This window comes from Leptinotarsa decemlineata, unplaced genomic scaffold, assembly GCF_025532065.1.
Source record: "Leptinotarsa decemlineata unplaced genomic scaffold, Ldec_3_MD MMD2_P_RNA_scaffold_12, whole genome shotgun sequence".
NCBI lineage: Eukaryota > Metazoa > Arthropoda > Insecta > Coleoptera > Chrysomelidae > Leptinotarsa > Leptinotarsa decemlineata.
Genome location: NW_027412526.1, coordinates 7,653,666 through 7,676,834, shown reverse-complemented (window position 1 = coordinate 7,676,834; position 23,169 = coordinate 7,653,666). Strand labels below are relative to the sequence as shown.

General features: G+C 32.7%; 1 protein-coding gene across 4 annotated transcripts in view; it reads left to right on the top strand.

Moving 5' to 3' along the window:
• The first annotated feature begins 1,642 nt into the window (after window positions 1-1,642).
• The window catches only part of upSET (SET domain-containing protein upSET), a 45,286-nt gene continuing 23,759 nt past the window's right edge, over window positions 1,643-23,169 (top strand). For 2 of the 4 annotated variants that reach the window (XM_074173540.1, XM_074173536.1), the window contains exons 1-4: window positions 1,644-1,899; window positions 13,995-14,809; window positions 17,384-18,108; window positions 21,349-21,551. In XM_074173540.1, coding sequence (XP_074029641.1) covers window positions 14,126-14,809; window positions 17,384-18,108; window positions 21,349-21,551 — 1,612 coding nt within the window. In that variant the 5' untranslated portion in view covers window positions 1,644-1,899; window positions 13,995-14,125. Of the gene's footprint in view, window positions 1,900-13,994; window positions 14,810-17,383; window positions 18,109-21,348; window positions 21,552-23,169 lie in introns of all 4 variants that reach the window. The other 2 variants (XM_074173544.1, XM_074173549.1) reach the window with 2 other exon arrangements.

Genomic DNA, 23,169 nt, shown 5'->3' with positions numbered 1-23,169 from the left:
TTTTATTTAATCTAAAGACTGGAGCATTGAATTCACAATCCTTCAGTAGTAATCAGTACTTACTTCTAAAATTAATTCTATAGATTACTATACCAAAACCGTTATTTTAAACACCTCGAAACGTGTTTCAATCACCATGTGATCATCTTCAATAGAAAGATTGAAAGATTAATCTTCTTCTTAAAGATTAGTCTTCCTCTTAAAGATGAATCTTTTAATCTTTCTCTTGAAGATGTTCCCTTGGCGATTGAAACACGCGTCTAGATGTTGAAAATAACGGTTTGGTGTTGGGATAAAACTCCAGTAATATTCTTTATTGTATTCGTTTGAATATGTCTTGATAGGACGAAACTGCAGTAACGTTAGTCACAAATAAAAGCAGTAAAAAACATATGAACTTTTTATTTTAATTTTTTATGATGATCTCCTATCATGTAGTAAGAGCTATATCTATCAATTTATTTTCAATTTGAACAGAATTTCCTTCGATTCAAAAAACGAAGTATCAATATTTTAAACAACACCAACTGTACTTTCGCATCCAACCGCGTTGCATTTTTTCAAAGGGACACTTCTTATATGCGTTCTTTTCTCTTCATTAAAGGGGACATAAGTTTCACCACCCACAAAAGATTTTAGTTAATTAACCTTTGAGCATCATGCCTAATAGGTATTAGATTCCATACGATACAATTTCTGTATAACTGACAAATTGACATTTCTTGCCTAAGCAAAGAAAACGCATCTCAAAAGTATAACGATTCATCACAATCACCGGAAAATATACGCAAACTGAAGAAAAGTCATTTGAAACTACCTGAATGATTTTGGGTAATGTTCTGTCGATTCAAAGAATTACCTATTACTAGAGGTTCCATCGCCGTCAACTGAGCTCAGTATGCAGCTTTTTTAGCCCAAGTTTTCAACTTCTCTATTAGCTACTTTTCAGTACCTACCAAAAAATCTAATCTTGGTTGAATTTTATCGTATTTTGCAAAAACGTACTCAATTTTTTGCAAACAATTTTCTAATTGTTCTATGACAGACTGAATGTCTTTATATTATTAATCTAAGATGTGAATCGAGATAACTGACCTTAAATAATTATGCTTCAATTCTTTGATTTCTCCTTTCAACTCATTTCAGATGAAAATCCAATAAGACACCGGCAGGTTTTGCATTTTTCTAGACAATGAAATTATTGAATATCTATTTTATGTAAATTGGATGACACGGATACCTATATCCGTGAGTAGCGGGTTCGGAAATGGTTCACGAGGCTTCTATAATGGAAAGATCTAGGAACTTACCTAATTCTTTTGTAGGAAAATATTTTCAAAATTTTTTTAATCGAGTGAACATCTTTATTCGTTTTACCTTTCATAATGGATTGCATTTTTTAGGTTTCCTTCCCAACTTTTTCTCTGTTATTATGTTTATACCTTATTTTAAATAAGGAAAACAGGACTCTAATACAAAAAGTAATTTTTTATTGTTTCTATTTGAAATTTCATATCGCGAGGCTACGTTCAAAAATCCCCATGGAATATGGTCGAAGCTAAAGAACGCCATCTTAAAAAACGCTACGAAGCTTCGAACCGGAAAGCGGACGCGATTGCGAGTATTGAAGTAGGTTTCGTAGCTAGATTTCCTTTGTTTTGTACAGAATATGGCTGCCATATTTAGCTTAGATGTCTGTTTTCAAAAGTGCTGGAAAATATGTGTTGAATATTCCATAACGTTATAGCGAAAAAGTCATGGGTTTGTGGAAGTAGTCAGTGAAACATGTTAGAACTGTAAAATATAATTTTACAATCTGATATAGTAGTAGTTTTGCTGAAAAATGTTAGTGTTTACATCCGATACCAAAAACTTCCTTTTCATTTTTGGCATTTTGGGGTAAGTTTTACAATTTTGATCGTACTATTGCATCTAAAGCTTATAAATTGTTGCTCCGACGAAAGTCACTACCAATTCGTGACTTTACGCTAATAAACCTATTCATTTTAGGGAAGATTATGACTTTTTGATCTAAGTTTGAAGTTCATAATACTAATTTCTTTTATAAAACGAAAACTAATTCAATTTATACCCCTTTTGATATAACTGCATTTCATATCGGCATATTCACCTAATGCAAATGTTATGTTGGGTATATTTTTAGATCAGCTTCCATTTTGAAATGTGTATACTAATAACAAGTCTGCGGTCTGTAGTCTGTTTATTTTCGTTTTCGAATCATCGTAGTTTTCAAAGTAATAATGGTATTTTGCTGTAGTTAGATTGAAACTCTGTCACTTTCTAATATGTTTGGTCTGGTAGCTACTTTTACCCTGAAGGGTCAATAAAACCATAACACCGTTTTTGACATACTATCAACATAGAAGCTTACCCTATTTGGTAGAACGCTTCCAGAAAGACGAAAAAAATTAGAAAATGTCGAGTCCTTCATATTCAATTCTTTGACCTATCCTAAATGGATAGCTAGTTGATTGCTTGTTGTCAAGCAAACGTTTCTATTACGTAGATAGCTTTTTTATAATTTTCTTGGATCAGTTCGTCTTGTCATTGTTTTTCAGATATCAACAATCTATAACAACCTCGAATAATGTTACATAATTGGTTTGCCTGCGCAATATAAATATATTCCCATAGATCAAGTTGGCTTGGGATATGTAATAAGTAAAATAATTTCTGTGCCAAATCCCGATAGACACAAAAAAATGCCTTCAGCAAAGAAGCCGGAAGATTAAACAGTACTGTTTTGAATCCCGCGAAAAACAATTGCATAGAATATTAAAATTCGCTATTTCATTTTGTATTTATTTGACATTCTCCTTTATCGGGCCCCACAGGCAGTATTCGGAATATGCATATGCGCATGCGCGACCCTGGAAACTCGCGCAGACGTGAAAATGAAAATAAAGGAATGCAAATTGCTGCTTCCAACGACTATAAACGTCAAAAGGATGACCGAATTCCGACGACGTCATCAGCGGTGCTCATATTTAGAGGAAACCTGTTTAAATGCATAGAAATAACGAGTTTCTTCTGATGGTTCTATTAACTAGATACTAGATGAAGTTTCAGTCAGATGCATTAGAAATATTTTTTCGTGCTAAGTAATTTTAGTAGCAGTAATTTTTTTGGAAAAATATGTTTACTTCTATTTCAATATATAATGAAGGAGAATCTTTCAATTATCAGTGACTCTGAAAAAATATGCAGTGTCGTTTATATACCTGCCCTTAGAATGGCTTCAAGTTAGCAAACGGTAGATGGAAAATATTGAATTCGTTCAAGGATAAATTCGAAAAAAACAGTTGATAGTTATTCCTATTATCATGAAAATGTTTCATATGAGTTAGAAATCTTTCTAAAATTTAAGAACCTTTTCAAGCCATACTTCTATGTAGTTTTCACAAAATATGTCCATTGAGATTAAAAAAACATATGTAGGTATAATTCCTTTTAAATATAAAAACATTATTTTATTTTATATTGAAGTCATTTTGTTAGATAATTGAATTTTTTTTTGTCACAAAAATATACTGTCTGAAATACAATTGAATTGAAATCGTCGCGCCAGATATATTTTATTCATTAAAGGTTAAAAGGATAAAAGGATATGAGATCATTGCCATAAAATACCATATATTTCGGAATTAGTATGAACGTAAGATTACAATAAACCATTAAACAATTTAGTTTCAAAAAATAATGTTTTTATTGGAAAACGACAAACGTCGCTGGTGACGTCACATGGACGTAAATATGCAGTTGTAAACTGGGCCAACCTTTCGACATATGTAATCTTTAGCAGTTTCTGCTTGTCCAATGATTGAGAGCGAGGGAAAGGTGAGGTCTAATGAAACCAGAGACAGGATATTGATGATTTGCAGTGCAAAAATTAACAATTAAATATAATTACTATCGCTCGTTTTGTATGTACTCTGCCGTTTGTAGTTGAAAGAGCTCGCGAGGAGAAAGAGGATGTAGATGTGACCTAAAACGAATTTATCAGTTGAAAGAGTGACCCCAATTAAAATTTTATTTTTCTCTTTTTTTATTTTCCTCACTGATAATTCAGACATAAGTATTTAAATTTTATTTCGTGCTGCTTCCTGGACATTTTAGATCTTCATTAAATGGGACGTTTTTTGTTATATCAGCTTTTATGATCTCTTTTCTGAGATAACAGCCGAGATATTAAAATGTTTATAAAAATGTGATTATAGAGGTGTTATAACTGAAATTGAAATTACCACAAATCAGATTTTTCGATGAATGAACAGTTTGGAAATGTTAAAAATATTAACTTTCATAATAATATATACCCCAGCCGTAGGCGAAACGTAAGACATAATAATTTGTAGAACACTGCCAACAAATCGGTTCGTTATATTAGTTTAATATTGTGTTGCTGAATAGTAGCACATCAAGATTGTTTAAAAAAATCAGTTTAAAATCTGTTTTTCCGTTAAACAGCTGCCGCCCCCATACGAACGACAACTCTCAGAAGTTGAAAAACTTGTGCGAGCTAAGGACTAACGAGGTCTTACCTTTTAACATGTGATTCCTAACACGGAATGTTCTTGCAAACATATACACCTACATGCCTCGTGAAGTGTTGAAGAATTAGAAAAATTCTTCTTGTTTACAAAACTCGAATGGAAAGTGGCTAGATCAATTGATTAAATGAATGTAAATTATTTCTCAAAGATCTGTTTATTGTGGTTACGTAAGAAGAAAATCCCTTGGATTAAATGAAAGCTTTTTTGTGGATATTTTTTTGTTGATTTTTGAGTAATATTTTTGGCAATCCCAAAAAGTTGCTTCACTAAAAAGAGCAATATAAGGAAAACAACAACAGTCAGTCAATTAAGCCTACAAAATAATAATAATAACAAGAACAACTATAGGGACTTCCATTAAGTGCTTCCTACCTTCAAATTTAAATAAAACAATGACCTATTTGACATTATGTGTGGAATAACATCGTTCAAATGTGGAGTGGAGTTATAACGCCGCCTTTCCAAAATTCACACCAAATTGTGAAATTTTTGGGATACATTGGACGCTCTTGGATCTCATCTGGATTGGTATCGTCACAAATTCGACAATTTTGTTTGTTCTGGTACCTTTGATCACGATTTCCAGTTTACACGCGTTGTAGAGAAATCCTACCAATAATCATAAAAATATGGATAAACCCTTTGTACTTTTTATTATTTATTTATTCAAGGGGTAACCCCCAATTTGTATACAATAAATTAACCTTAGAAAGTTAACTATTCTAGTATCTCTATATTTAATAAAACAACCTATAGATTTATGATGCATTGTTTGGAACTTTTGGTATAGTAATGAATATTACTGGAGGTTTTTCTCAACACCAAATCGTTATTTTTAACACCTCGACACGTGTTTTGATTACCAGGTGATCACACACATTATAATTCACTAATAATAACACTGATCAAGACGCAAGGGCTTCATTATTAATGCATACTCTTCAGGTAATAAAGCACCTAATTGAAACACTTAGGTCAAATCAAATCATTCTGTGTTCCAGAGAAAATTGAAAATATGGAAAGTATTGACAATTTGAATCGAAATTCAAAAATAAAAACAAATTTGGGTGATCAATTAAAAAAGTATATATTGATTATGACAAAGAACTTTCAGAGGAAAAAATATTTCCCTTGGGACTCCTCAAGGTGGAGTATTGGGTCCTCTGCTGTTGTTACTGTATATCAATGACCTACGTCTCCACATTAACAAAGGGCAGGTCTTCATTTATGCAGATGATTCAACAATTATAGAATAGAATAGAAATTTATTCATCATTAAAAGATTTTATACATGTGGTACATACAGTATAAAACTTTATCAGGCTAGTCAGAACCGAAACATAAAGCAATTGTGCTTATCTATAGTTAGTGTATATATACATGTTATTAGAAGTTAAGTAGACATAATAAAAAGATGCAAGAACAGTGACAGATAATATATGCAAGTAGCTTAAATTAGTTAAAATTGTGAAATCTAATTTTTTTTTTATTATTTGTACAAGTAAAATAAAGTAACTATACAATAATAGCTAGAGTTGAAGAAATTCTTCAGTACTATAAAATGCATTTTTGGTAAGGTAATCAAGTAAAGCACTTTGGAATTCAGTGAAATTACATGTGTTTCCAAATAGCTGAAGTGCTTTATTATAGCAGATGATACCTTGATAACTTGAGGATCCCTGACCAAGAGCCAGTCGAGAGTAGGGTAGTCGCAGTTCATTACCATTGCGAGTGTGATGTTTATGTATCATGTTATTTTTAATGTAGCTTGATTCATTTTTCTTGATATTCATTGTTATGATTAATATATACAGTGAAGGCAATGTTAAGAGTGCCAGTTCAGTGAAGGTATTTCTACAGGATTCTCTGTGACGTAGACCTGCCATACATCTTATTATCCTTTTTTGCATAGTGAATACTGCTAACGATACATTTGACTTGATGAATGATACACAACTAGTAGTGAAGAACTTCACTCAATGGTGTGAGAGAAATCACCTCATTAATAATGTGGAAAAAATGGTCTTTATCCAATTTAGTAGTCCTGAAGTTAAACTTAGGCCACACTGATATCTTAGCATCAGAAAGCACGAAATTCCTTGGAATTCCTGCTTCCTGAACGCATAAAATTAACAAAAAAAATTTAAATCCTACCTAGAGAATTTTTTGCTCCATCCCTTTTTTTTATTCACTTACTGAATACATTGAGTTGAATATTAGAACTACATCCAATGACCTATAGACAAAATTTGAACACTTGATATGTTTCATATGTACATTTTATTTTTATATTTTCAACAAGTTTTGTAAATAGTTGGCATCCAACTCTAGATTTATATTTGTATGTTATATGCTTCATCAATTATTTAATGTTGTTATGTATAAATACCTGACTATTCAAACTATTATATTTATCTTATCTTTAGACTACCATTGGACTTATGTCATGTAAATGATTTATGGAGATTAAAAAAATTATCTATCTATTTATCTATTAATGTGACTGTTTTATATTTTTGTCACTCACATACAACTATAAAAAGTCTTTTGAGACTTGTTATATCAAATAATTCAACAACTTTGAATGTTTAAAATAAATACTAGATTTTTCATTTTCAAATAGCCAATTTTTAAGAAGCAGAAATTTGTTCACTTATTTTTAACAATTCATTCAAAATCATTAATTCCATTTGTGGTATTGTACACTGATAAACAAGTGAATAAATTACAAAAATGGTTTGAATTCTCCATTTGAAATATGAATTCCTAATATACATACAAATTTTAATGATTATTTATTCAACGAATGTAGAATGATAAAGAATTATGAATGCGATAAAAAGCATTTCAATCATTATAGGTACTACTGAAACTAGATAAATACAATTTAATTTAAGGGGCAAATTCAATCCACAAAGTAATACATTGAAAACTAATTATGTAAAAACCCTCTTTTCTGAAGATGCGCTGAAAATTATGCCATATTTCAATGTAGAATAATAGGAAACATAAGTAAGACAGCAGAACAGACCTATTTGTAATATATCTTAGCCTATACAGAGCAAAGGAAACAAATGCAAGTTTTTTATGAATAGTAATAATATGAGAGAGAGAGAGAGAGAGAGAGAGAATATGCTTTATTGTATACATGATAAATCATGGTTACAAAGCTTAAAAATAGTACAAAATAATACATATGAAATATTAAAATCAGTACAAGGTGTGTGTACACACACACACCAACAGATACACACATGCATAGTACATACATTAGAAACAATAAAGTTCTAAGCCTGAGTCAATTTTTAAAAGAGAGAAAATATATATATATATATATATATATATATATATATATACCTAAACCACAATATCGCTTTACGAATATTTAAAAATGAATTATTACTAAGAATTATGGAGTATGAATAGTACAACTATGATAGCGTGTCACTGAAATATTCCTCAAGGTGGTAATACGGTCTAACAACCAAAATATTTTTTACACCTTTTCTGAACTGCTTAAGAGGTATAATGACTTTAATTTCATCAGGTAAATGATTGCGTGTCACTGAAATATTCCTCAAGGTGGTAATACGGTCTAACAACCAAAATATTTTTTACACCTTTTCTGAACTGCTTAAGAGGTATAATGACTTTAATTTCATCAGGTAAATGATTGAATATTTTGCATCCATTGTAAATGAATGAATCTTTAAATAAAGTGGAAGTCAGTCTCGGAAGTTTAATATTATTGTCTTGTCTAGTAGTGTAATGAACTTGGGGTGACCCAAATCTGTCAATATGTTTCTTTATTAATGTAACAGTTTCAAAAATGTATAAAGCCATTACTGTTAGAATTCCGAATTGTTTGAATAAAGGTTTTGCAAGAGTCGCGATAATTAGCTTTGGACATATATCGTATAGCACGTTTCTGTAAAACCAGAATACTATTAAAGAGATAACTACTGCAGCTTCCCCAGTTTAAGGAGTTGTTAGTGTGAATACCTAAAAATTTGGTAGACCGAACATGTTCAATCGAGCTCATCAGATGACTTATCAGTATTTACTTTCGCGGGAAGTAAAATTAATTAAAACAGTTTTTGCTTTATTAATTATCAGATTATTATCTTCTAACAAAACCATGCCTACCACCACCCACTGGAGAGATCATCATTGAAAATAATTTACATTTCTAAGTTTTGAAAGAGATTTTTTGAAAAATGCTGTTCATTTGACCACCAGCTTTATAGCTGTATTATGATTTCCCATCGTCTAATGTAATTGATGTTTGTACGAAAATAAATACTGAGCTGGAATAATTCGTAAAAGCCTCTACTGACCATTGTTTATTAATGAATCCGAGTTAATCAAGTATAATTGTTTTTACACCAAGAAATGATAGAAGTATTGTACACGATATGAACTTCACGATTAATAGTGATTAATTGTGTCTTTCACTAGTTCGGACTTCCATTGTCTACTATATAAAATGATTTGAAATCCCTGAAACAAGTAAAAAAGAATAATTAAAAAAGAATAGTTGAAAATAACAATTATATTAAGCAACAATAAACCTGAAATGAAATGATAGTGAAATAACCTACAAGTAAAAATATAATAATTGAATAAATAAAAATTAAAGGAATGAAAAAAGAAAATAATAAAAAATTAAAAAGTGTAGAGATTCCAAGTCACGTTAGTTCACGACGTTTCGATTGTTGGTATCTACAATCGTCTTCGGGTGATGACTGGACTGATTCCTCCGAGAGATGACTATTTTATAGGTCGTTGAAATACTCGGAGGAATCAGTCCAGTCATCACCCGAAGACGATTGGAGATACCAACAATCGAAACGTTGTGAACTAACGTGACTTGGAATCTCTACACTTTTTAATTTTTTATTATTTTCTTTTTTCATTCCTTTAATTTTTATTTATTCAATTATTATATTTTTACTTGTAGGTTAGTTCACTATCATTTCATTTCAGGTTTATTGTTGCTTAATATAATTGTTATTTTCAACTATTCTTTTTTAATTATTCTTTTTTACTTGTTTCAGGGATTTCAAATCATTTTATATAGTAGACAATGGAAGTCCGAACTAGTGAAATTCATCACGAAACATTGTCAATCACCTTCAAACAAATAATTGTGTCTTGTTAGATTCAAAATTAAGATTTGAAAAACACATGAACAAACTGATCCAACGAGCATATTCTTCTATAAAAATAATATATGGGAAGACATTTTCTTCCCACCTCGATAAAAATTAGTTTGTGTGAGACCTTAGTTCTTTCCTTATTCAATTATTCAGACTTCTTATATCACCCGAATCTAACCACAAATTATAAACACAAAGTACTGAACTCATGTCTTCGGCTAATACATGGAATAAGGAGGCACCCAAGGATTTCACATAGATTAAAAGAAACAAGATGGTTGAGTACGGAAAACAAGAGATATCTCCATAGTGCATGTATGTATCATAAAATACTTACTGATGAAGAGCCTTCATATCTTCATTATAAAATAGGGTACCGCACTGATATCCACAACTTGAACATTGGGTTCAAGGGAACATTAACTAACACACTATTGATCAATCTGATTCACTTCATGAGAATAATGTTATATCGATTAACAACTCCTTCGAGAAATTCAAAATGTTGGAGCAGATCTGTCTAAATTGATCAACGGAGTGGAAATGAAATACAGCGGTGAGATACTTAATTGCAAACTTATTAAAAAAAAGTTTGGTGTTATAGGACATGCATTGTAGAATTTTATAAATACATCTTTGAGCACTGGCAGATTCCCGAAGGAGCTCAAGACCAGTGTCCTTATGCCAATTCAGAAAGTCCCTAACACGAATAAATCCTGGGAAATTAAACCAATCAACACTTTGCAATGTATTGAAAAAATATTAGAACTCGCAGTTTATAATCAACTCATTGAATATATAGAAAATAATGATATTTTACTAAAATATCAGTCAGGTTTCAGAAAACACCATTCATGTGAGTCTGCATTACAAGTCACAATATCAAAATGGAAAGAATCAATAGATAAGGGACATTATATTGTAGCCGTATTTTTAGATTTCAAAAGAGCTTCTGAGACAATTGACCGCCACATATTACTAAATAAACTGCAAAGTATTGGTATCAGGGAAACTGTTTTGTTATGGCTGACTGATTATTTATCACAACGCAAACAGGTAACCAAAATAAAGGATTCGGTGTCATCATCTCGCGATGTCATTTTCGGGGTACCTCAGGGGAGTGTTTTGTGACCTATATTTTTTTAAATCTACTTGAATGATATAGATACCATCCATGTTTGTGATTTCATCAACCTTTTTGCAGACGACACTGTTATCAATTTCAGGAGATAATATAGAAACACTAGCCGATTAAATGAATAATGAACTAAGAAATGTTTTCAAGTACATGAACCGCAATAAACTAAAACTCAACACCTCCAAAACAAAATATATGATCTTATCAACTGGTTATAAGCTATCACTCAACAACAATTTCAACGTAAGATTACAAATTGCAGATGATGTAATAGAGTTCGTAAGTGAATTCAAATACTTAGGTTTCATGGTGGATAATCGTTTATCTCTTCATGCTCATTTTGATTATATATATATATATACACATATATATATATATATATATATATATATATATATATATATATATATATATATATATATATATATATATATATATTACTAAAAAATATATTTTTTCTCAAGAATTTCATCTCAGCTTTCGATGTACTCAAAAATTACATTATATAATTGTATAATTCAACCCCATTTTGATTATTGTGCTAGTATTTTATACTCATTTGACCAAAATAAGGTATCGGCTTTACAAAAGTTACAGAGTCGTGGAATGGGGATTATTTTACAAGTGAATAGGTATTCTATTTCTGTCTGTTTCCCAGAGACTGTACGAGTTAGCAATGATATTCATTTTCAAACTAACACATAAATTGCTTCCAACTTATTTTGAAAAATTATGTATATATAAATCTCAAATCCATAACCACTTAACAAGAGCAAGTAGCTCCCAAAAATTCCACCTTTCTCTAACTAATTTGACTAGTACGATGAAGTCTTTATTTTATAAAGGTTTGAATGAGTATAAAAAACTCCCACTTTCATTGAAAGATTCAATAAACGTTTTCCAATAAAAAAAAATCATGAACTATATAAAATATCATCCTTGATTTTCTTTTTTCTGTTTGGTAATATATTTATAATGTATATCCTCATGTTGAAACCATTCTGGAATCATTGAAAAATGGTTTTTATATATTTTTTTTTCTTCTATCATATCATTTTTGTTATTTATGTCATTTATTTATATAATTTTAAAATAATATATATATATTAGGATATCCTAAAGAAATCAATAAATATTATTTATTCAAAACCCAAATGCGCTCATTCAGTTACTAGATTGAAGTTAGATAAAATTAGGTACGGACTACAAACTCTGATAGCGAAGACAGCTTGAGGTTAAGCGGAAGAACAAGTCATCAGAGATATTCTCGCTGAATGAATTGAACTTCGCCTTTTATTTCCAATATTCAATTTCTACCATTTTTTTTATTGGAGATAATAAAGACCATTATTATTATTATTATCATTTATCTCTCGGGAATCCCGTTCTTCATATAATACTTGTAGTCACAAAAACCATATTCAACTAGTTTTCTAGTTAGGGACTAGGAAACATATTTAATGGAATTCAATTTCAATTCTTTATTTATCCATTCGAGCAAATACAGTTATAGGACAAGTCAAAAAACATATAGACATACAACAAAGTACAGTGAGTAAAATGATAAAATAAAATAAATTATGTACATGCATAACAAGGATTACATACAAAATACAATTAACATAGGATAGTGAAATAATACATGTTTACAGGTTGTTCTTTAAAAAATTAATTCATAATAATCTTCTAGGGAGTAGGGACAGAGATCAATTAGTATCTTTTTCACTTCAATAAGAAATTTCCGGTTTGAAAAAGATCTATATCTTTGTGGAAGTCGATTATAGAGTCTTAAGCCAAGTGCAGTAGGTGAATTTAAGCTAATATTTAAGTGTCTGAAAGGAACGCAATATTTGCCTTTCTGTCTAGTATCATAATTGTGTAGTTCATCTACACGCATATGGTCGTCACGAGCTTTGTGTATATTCTTCAAAAGTTCTAAAATGAAAATACCACTAACTGTTAAAATCCTCATGTTTTTGAAAAGGTCACGACAACTATGGTTAAATGAGACTCTAGCAATACATCTAATAATGCGCTTTTGAGCCACAAAAACATTTTGTGCATATGCTGATCCACCCCAGACTGCAATACCATAGTTAATTCTTGATTGAACTTCTGCAAAATAGAATGAACGGAGATGATTCAAATTCAATGTATATCTAAGATTTCTGATTTGGTAACATTTTGAGTTCAGTGTCTTAGAAAGCTGTAGACAATGAATTCGAAATGATAAGTCTTCGTCCAAAAAAATTCCAAGAAATTTAACACTTTTAGTACTATAAATGCATGTGTTATTAATGTTGATATTAATGGCGGTACGTTTTTGTTTTTGGAATGGAATCAAACTGTTCAATCCTCCATCATTTTAGTGAAAGAAATAAAAACAATTAGATCTTTTTGTTTGTTTTCCTACTTTTGTCCTATCTTCTGAGCTTGGCGAACATATGTTCTGCTGTTTACATAATTGGTATGCAAATACATCATTCTGATATGAAGTGATTTACATTTTTATTAATTCTAATGCAGTTTGTTATTTGAAAACTCTACCCCAATATTTTTTTTATGAAGTCCAAGTTTTGGTTACGAGAATACAAATAACTTTTAAAACAATGTCATAGTTGTCATTTATCAAGTATAAATAATTGTTCTTGAAATATAACCATAAATAACCAGGCCGTTCCAAGACTATCCTTGTACATTTATTGGCTGTATATACAGCCAGTCTTCAAGCTCAAGTATGCGGTTGGTTAGTGTCTTGTTTACCAGATGGAGCGATGACAAATTTGTTGTTTGAAGTTTGCACTACCTTGCACTGACGAGAGGCCAAATAGCCTGAAAGCAGTCTGCAAGTGTGCCCGTTCCTATAATTGAAAATCGATTCCAGCAGTTGTATCGCAAACAGCATATGCAGGAAATCCTTCTGTGAAGATTTCTGCACTGACACCTGTTGGATATACTCCAACGCTCTTCGTAGAATTAGCCAGGGGAATAGTTGTTTCCTGATAGGTGTCGGTCCATTAACCTACAGTGTAGGCAAGTCGAGACTGGCCTGAACAAATTTTTCTTTAAGTTAATTTCATTTATTGACTGTTCAGAAAACTTAATGATTTGTTTGCATTTCAGAAAAAAACGCTGATCTGGATTCCTCGAACTCAGTACTAGAGGGTGGTGGCGGGGAAACCGCCAGTTATTTGCTAACGCATTTGGAGCAAGAAGACAAGGAGAATGGATCAAACCCAGTGGTGTCTGAAGTCATGAATGTATGTTTCGAATCTGCAAACGTGCTCACCAGTTCGGTGGGCACATCCTCAGCCCCGCCTCACCTCGCGGCGGAAACCAGTATAGCTCAAGCGACCCCCGTGAATCAATCAAATACCGTCGTTACGAATTTCATCCAGCAGCCTGTCGCAGCGAGTGTCATCCAGACAGGTACCGATAAGATCGAACAGGTCCCGCCTACCAAGAGCATCGCGAAGATCCTCGTTGCGAATCACTCTCCTGGCAGTGGCGGACCTGTCCTGCAGAAGGTGGTCAATCCACCCCTGATCACCGTTCTGAACCCTTCCGGACCTCTGACGGTCGTTAAAAGTATCTGCGTTACTTCAGGAGTATCGAGCGCATCGCATTTCACTTTCGTTAATTCCACTCCGTTGACGGTGACGAACGCGTCGGTCAAGTCTCCTACCATTACCCTTCTGAACGCCCCGGTGACTGTTGTCAAGGCCATAACTGCTCAGCAGCAATCTACCGACAAGAGCTCGGGCAGCGAAGCATCTCAGAATGTCCAGAGTTTGTCCGGCTCAGCTCCGCCAGTTCAGAATGTCATTGAGAATAGAGGCCATAATGTGTTTGTCAAAAACACTTCCCCGGACTCGGCAGTTCAGGATATTCCACAAAGCCACAAATTGCTTACGGCCAGCAATTTTCCTCAAACTAATGTGAGTATGAATGAAATTCAAAAGTTGGATTTTGTTTTCATGATCTCCTGCTGGTAGAAGCCCGAAACACGTTGTCATTCACTGGGAAAACGTGTTCTCTTATTACACTATAATTACAATCATTTTGACAGTGAATACTGTCATCTCCAATGAGAAACTACAAAACATTATGAATATAAATTTTGAGTTGAAATGCAATTATGTTATATAAAAACACTTGACAGATGATAAAAATAAAAAAACTGTAAAACTTTCTTGTTGTACATCAATAAATTAGTTGAATTTTTAGTGAAAACTTTTATATTTTGAATGCAATGGCAATGGATTCAACTGGTTTACTTGACCATGAGGTCGCATAGAACCACTATAAACAGAATGACAATGACATTTGAAAACAATTCATTATTACTCATTATATATTTTTTACACTCTTTCTTGAAAATATCAACAATATATATTAGCAAAAGTATGATCATAAACAAAAGTATAATATTCAATAAGGTTGGCGATCCTTTATAGGAGGATAACTGGCAATAGTGTTTAGCAAGCACAGACATTATTTTCAAATGTCATTCTCATTCTGTTTATAGTTCTATGCAACCTCATGGGCAGGTACTATAACCTATAACCAGTTGAATCACATTTACTGGCCATTATAATAAAAATATATAGGTGTTTACTGAAAAATTCAACTAATTTATTGATGTACAAAAAGAAAATTTTACTGTTTTCACTTCTGTAAACACATAATTTTAATATGTTCTGTCGAGTGTTTTTATGTTTGTGTTTATAATGTTTGTTTGTTTGTTGTGTTTATAATGTTTGTGTTTATAATGTATGTGTTCACAATATTTGCCAATAGGAATTTTTGTTCTTCAGACAATAAAGAATATTTTTTGTCTCTCATTATTGCGTTTCAACCTTCATGACACTGTAAGTAATAACTTCAACTTGTTCTCAACTCAAATTTATATTCATAATGTTTTGTAGTTTCTCCCTGAAGACAATAGTATTCACTGACGAAATGATTGGAATTATAGTGTCACAAAAGTACACATTGTGCTAAAATTCAATGTATACCTATATAATAAGAATAAATTAATATACACATGTATACACACGTACACACATATAAACAAGCATTATGCTTGTTTATATACACTCTATACACTACAAAGAAAAAAATATATATGCAGATCATGTAACCTCAAAAAATTTATCTAATGTATATAAAGTAAGTCTCTGACAAGAATTGCCTTCAAGTTTCTACTGAAAGATAGTAACGAGACACATTCTGTTAAAGTTTCAGTTAGCTCCTTGTACATTTTAACACCATTATTTATAATTGAGTTTTTGATTTGACTATTTTATGAGATAGGAACCTTCAATTGGCGAGCCTGTCTAGTATTTTGGTGAGGCTAAGAAGTGTAGGTAACTTTTTGCTTGTGTATAAGGCATGCCTGATTCAAGAACAAAAAATTAAGTCACAGTTAATGGATCATTTCACTTTGTTCCAAAGAGATATTGTTCCACACGTTTTTGTAAAACGAAAACAGAATGAAAAAGCTGTTTATCGCATACACCCCGAACAATTAATTATTAATAATGATAATCAGCAGTTTCTTCATAGCAGGTCAATAAGTTTAACCTGAGTTTTGAAAGAATATGTGGATGAATCAAATAAGTCGATAACAAAGCTATTCTTATTTGCTAACCTAAGCATTTTAGTAATTGATTCATTCTAACCATGACTATTACTTTATGAAGAAGTCTGAGTAGACTAAAGAGGCTGATACAGAGAACTCAAAATCAATTACATTACAAAAATTGGGCTTACCAAAAAACAATACAATATTTCAAAAGTGTTCATAGAGAATTTGTCTGTGAATCATTGAACAAATCCCAATAGTTTGAGTACCTTGTATACAATGTGATCAATATGACCTTTCAAGGTTATTTTTTATCAAACAATAGTTCCAAGTCTCTGAAGCTGTTGGTCAACATCATATTAATGTTTTTGATTTTGTTTGGATACTCAATAGGGTTCGCAGTTTTTGAGAATGTTAATTTGGTAACATTTATTCATATTCAAATGAAGCACGTTTGAATCACGCCAACAAGATATGTTTTTTGAGTCTTGCTGTAACAGTTCTGTATAACGAAAGCAAACATCAAATAATAACTGACTTCTGACAAATTGTTTACACAAATGGAGAGTATTGGGCTTGTATGCGATCCTTGAGGAACATCAGATGTTATAGAAATTTGTGATGATATGGAACCAGCATATTGAACAGACTGTATCCTATTCACTAAATAACTTCATCCATTTTAACATGATACCATTGATACCTAATACTAGGAGCTTAGCCGCAAAAAAATCAATTTTATTTTTTTAATTGTTTGGTCATTTTTATTTTAGTTTGTACTTTGTTTCTTTAATTTTTGAGTTTAGTGTTAAATAAATTGTTGAACTTGATTTTATGAAATGCTATGAATTGAAATATTGAAACTTGAAGACTAAGCCAGTAGGTGTCTCTATTTAATTCATCTTTATTTGTTTTTTTTTTCCAGGTGTTGGCAAGCCAACAAAGTAAAATCCTCAACGGTCAAAGAAACAAGTTAAAGATCATTAGTAATGTAGTAATGCCCGGGAGTTCTCAACTAGGTAATAATATTTTGTTGAACAAAACGAACCAGCAACGGTTTCTCCCGAGGCCGAAACTAATCAGCCCCAATGGCGCTACCGCTAAATATCTGAACAAAACCCCAAACAACCTGATGAAACCCAGTACGAATCACACAGTGAAGCTGTTGCAGGACAAACCCTCGAGCAAGATCGTCTATCCCACTCACAAAAGCCACATCAAAACGCTACCACCAGTGAACAGCTACATGCAGAAGACCCAGCAAGGTGTCAAGACGATTTCACCGCAGCACAAGCCGGTCCCTGGGCAGGTGCAGAGAACTGGTTCGGGACTCAGAACGATCCCGCCGCAGCGGACCCACAAAATGCCAAACAAACCTAATTACATTGGCAAGCATGCCGCGCAGGCCCAGAAAATGAGACAAGGCCACGGAAAGGTAAAGGGTGGGAAAGTTCCTTCGAACGTCCCGTACAACATTCACGCTCCCCCCATGCCAGATAAACTAACAGAATTAACTTTTAATCAGGCTCTGACCGCGCAGATTATCGAAACGTTGAGTAACTCCAGCACACCCATGCCCAGCAGCAGGTACGACATGATGCCGACGAGGTATGACAGCGCCTTCAGCTGTCCCGATGCGAAGCAGGTTCAGTAAGTATACATAGATAGATTTACTTGATTTGAATAGGAATTCTAATATAAAAATAACTGAACGGTACATCTAAAGTGAAGCAAAAGTAAAATATTGTTGTAAATCGTGCCCTAAAGAAAATAACGCCGGCCGCCACTGGTAGGCATAAACCAATTGTGACGTAGCTAAGAGCGCGCGAATATACGATGTTCGCTGCCGCTCTAGATGCAGCGAGAATAATGCTACCGATTTCGATGGAATTCCGGCGAAATTTTCTAGCGCAATCGATTACGATATATAAACGCTAGTCACGAGCATTTCGACACAGTCAACAGGGAGTTACATTGCCATACGTGAAGCGATCTAGTAAGGCGATAGACATTCGTAGAATAGTTGAAGTGTTTGTTGTATTTAAGTGAGAGAGATAGCAGAGGTTATGAACATGTCAAAAGAACGTGTTTGTCACATATTAAATCAACATTCGGGCATGAGAAAGCTGTCCGCGCGTTGGGTGCCGCGATTGCTCACGTTAGACCCAAAAGTGTTTGAATGAAAATTTGTAACGTTCTGGCGCAGTTTAGGCGCAATAAAGCCGAGTTTTGGCGCCGATTAATTACTGTAGATGAAACTTGGATACACCATCATACGCCCGAACCAAAAATACAGTCCAAACAGTGGACTACAAAGGGGAAACCTTTGTTGTTTGATTATCTTTAAAAAGGAAAAACCACTACACATCATTACTTTATAAGCTGAAAGCAGAAATTGCAGAAAAATAAATCTTATTTCAGCCAGACAACACACCGTCGCACACCTCAGCGGTTGCCATGGTAAAAATCCGTGAATTACGGTTTGAACTGCTTGACCATCCGCCTTACTCACCAGATCTAGCCCCAAGTGACTTCTTTTTGTTTCCTCCTATGGAAATTGCGTTAGGAGGGCAGAGATTTTCGTTAAATGAACAGGCAATCACCTTCATGAACAATTATTTTGACGAGTAAACGCCGAGTACTATTTGTATGTGTTGCAAAGATGGGTGCATCACTAGGAGAAGTGTGTAGAGTTAAAAAATGAAAAAAAAAAGTGTCGTGTATCTTTTCAGACCACCCTTATATTAACAGGTAAATTATTGAACTGGTTAAAGTCTTTAAAAACAGATAATTCATATTCCTGGCGTTATTGACCCTGCATATATGAGAATCATTTCTATTACGAGTAAAGTATTCATGAACTTCATTGTTGAATGTAATATAGTCAGATATGATGGTGCTGATTCATTCACTATTTTGTAAATGAAAATCATTAAAAAATTAAATGAACGTTGAACCACATCAAACCAACCCAATGCATATAAAATATTGCTAATTGGTGTGTAACAATTGCATTGTAAAGTTATTCGCATTCCTCGATTCGGAAGTTTTTGCAGTTGCGCTAATTTATTCAAATTGAAATTATATAAGACTGTTGCGTAATAGTTAAAATGAGGCTGAAAAATACTTCTATAAACGGTTATTCTTATTTCGAGGTAAAGAATAGAAACTGCTTGTGAGTAAAAAGTACAAAACTTTAGAAAAATTTTTACGGTGTATTGCAAATGTCTCGAGGAGAGAATCTTGCAGACAAATTTTCCAAAATGATCACATCTTGACACTTATATCAGTTTATATATTTGAAATATGCATTTACATATTCAAAAACAAAACACATTTGAAAATGAATGAAAATGTTCATCATCACCATGACACTAGAACAAAAAATAGATTTCATGTGCCATATGCAAGACTAAGAGTGACTTCATACGTATACAATTTTTGTTTATAATTATTCATTTACTTACATAATAGCCTAATTCGCATGAGAATCTGAAAAATCTGAATAGAGTCAGAAATGCTTTATTGTCATAAAAGTTTAGGTTTTGTTGACAAAGCAGGCTTAAGAACTAAAACAATCTGAAACATTGACATAAAGGTCAAGAATTTAAAACAAGATATTAATATGGCTCAAGCACACTTCAAAAAGTTTATAGTAAAAGTCTGTAATAAAAATTTTTATATGTTAACAAAACATATAAACAGAAACATTAAAATAAAGGTCAATAATTAAAATAATATATTAATATGGCTCAAGCACACTTCAAAAAGTCTATTGATAAAAGTCTGTGATAAAAAATTTTATAAGTTGGAATTATAAGTTTGCGAAGTTATCCGAAAGAAATTCCTCAATATATAATAAGCTTTATCTAGCAGAAGTTTTTTTACTCTTTTTGGAAACTGTATCATGTTAACTTACTGATTGAAATGGGGAGATGATTGAAATGTTTTTTGCTATTATAAAGAATCGAATTTTTAATTTGTGCTGGAATAGGAAGAGGAATATTGAATGTGAGAATAGACAGTCTGATCTAAATTAAGTGTGGATTATTGATAATTTTGTTATTGGGGATACAAAGTCGTTTTAATTGCGATAACGCCATTCATAGGTAAAAGAAAAGTCGAAACATACAAATAAATAAAATAACAAAACAGGAAAACATTGGTCAGAGATTGAACCACTTACTTAAACATACACTGCGGACTCGAATAATCCCCCCTTATCGACTTTTGACATGGTATCAAGGTCGGAAGAAAATTACGTAAAACACTTTTATTTTTAGTAACTTTCGATAAGAAAGACAATGGTGTGGCAGTAGTGTTCAATTCTATATTCAAAAATTAACAATAAATATCATAATTTCAAAAAAATGTATTCGAAACTCATTCTAGCTCATTTTAATAAATGTTCACCATTCGCTTTCTGACGACAATTATAAATTCTGTTTACAAATTTATTTCCCACATCACATGAAATGTAGGAGTAATTTCGTTGCAAGCACCTCTTTTTCTATTCACGAGTTACGAAAATGAACATCTAGAGACATTATGTCAGGTGATCTAGTGGGCTCTTCTAAGGAATCATGTAACATGATTAGAATAGAAGGTGCTCCTAAAGAAATTACCACAGAAACATTCCGTATTGTAAGAAGTGGAATTTGTATACAAACCTCATTATTGTTGGTACGTGTTCAACTGTACAAAAATAATTATTGTATGCTTTCGCAATTGAAATGTTTCTGCCAGAAACAGTATTACATACAATTACCAATTCAAACGGTTTTGTAGCTTCAATAAGTTACTATTTATTTTGGATTAGCCGGCCTAGTGGGTCCTTTCAGGTGAATGCATTTTCAATTTTCATAAAAAACATTCCAATTATTTTTTCAGTGATGCGCACAAACAACAGGAGGAGAAGTCCAAGTCCGGTTTAGACGCTTTATCTCTCATATGCCAGGCAGTTCTCTTGGACCACAACTACAACGCCACCCTGCCACCGGATTCTCCGACCAGACCTTCTCCACCATTAAACATATCATCGCAGGTTAACGGAATCTCTGCACCTTCCATTTATTCTCCAGGAACCGTTAAACGTGAGTGAATCATTTTTAATTACTAACGATTGATAGGTAGAGGTACATTTTCATTTATTGTTAATGTTTCAAATGTGATCCCAAAAAAACTTTCAAATAAAAACTAAAGGGGAAAAATGTAATGAGTAGCTGTCAAAAAAAAATGTTGCCATGTAAATTTGAAGATGAAATTTTTAAACTTCAGTATCATTTACTTTTTTTATCTTTATTGCTTTTTCGCATGTTTTGAGATGAATTGATTTCATTTCAAAATTAGATTTAACATTGGAAACAAAGAAGGGAATAATAATCTATTGACAATTGTAAAAAACACACTGGGTTTTATTTGCTTTTTGTTTTTATTGTTTTTCTGGAAAAAAAAATGAGCTACGAACTTTTTTGTTGAGAATTAACTGAAAGAAATACAAAAAATGTCAGGATTTGTCTCAGAATAATTTCTGATACATTCAAAAGTTGATGGAAAGTAATTTATTCGTGGAATACTTCTAATGAAGATGTAATCACACCTGATAACATAAACACTTTAAAGAATAGACTATAGCAAGAGCCTGGAAAAAAACTTTATTATTGATATATCATCAAGGCAGTATAACCAGTGAAAGCATGTAGAGTATCAGAATCATAAAGGTGGGATCTATCTTAACATCTTTATGAAGCTTCGGGTCCATAACTAAATTCAAAGCAAATATATAGAACACTAATTTATACAAATTTGTTGAAAAGTCAAAGTAGTTGTAATAGTTGGTTTAAGCCGATTTTGGAACCTCCCCCACCACGTTTAACCTTGAAACGACCGTCACCTACGCCGCGCGATGTAGTCAAGGTGACTTTGAGGGAGTGTTTTGGGTTTGACCTTGAATAACCTTGACTTATGTCACACGGCGCAGACAAGGTGACTTGGAGGCAGTGTTTTGGGTTTGACTTCGAACGACCTTTGTTGATTCCCTCCTCATATTTTCGAAAAGATGAATATGATCTCGAATGAACTAGAGCGAGTCGCGCGACTGTCTTGAAGTTTTAAGGATTCGCCTTTGAACGTCCTTCAACTGCATAGATGAGGCGGTTTCTAGAGTCATATTCTTGACAAGGTGACTTTAACCTCGAATGAATTTGATCCATGTCTCGCGGCTATTTTGAAGATTTGAGGAATTGAACTTGAACGACCTTCAGTTGCATGAGCGAAGAGGCTTTTGGAGTGCATATTCCTTTGCTGAGGGCGAGGGCGCATACGCAATCTCTTTTCCTCTCCCACTCTTTGAAAGAACGTATAAAAGAGGAGCCACTCACTCACAGGAGTCAATTTGATACCGCATGTACCGAATATCCCTACAAATATGTTTCATTGTCATTGGTGCGGTAAAAGTTTCAGCAGTGAAGATAACATGCATCGTTTTCCAATGCAGTCCTGTAGGTCGGATGATGATGCAGGTTCCCAAGCAAAACAACCCAGGGCGGATTATGCCCCACCAAGTACAGTTCAGGAATTGTGCATTTATTTTAATAGGATGAATTCACAACATAACATTGGAGCACAGAATGACATTTTTGTTATAACTGTAAATTACTCCTCAATCAATCAATTTTTTATATACCCTAGCATATTTTTTAAACAAAGGTT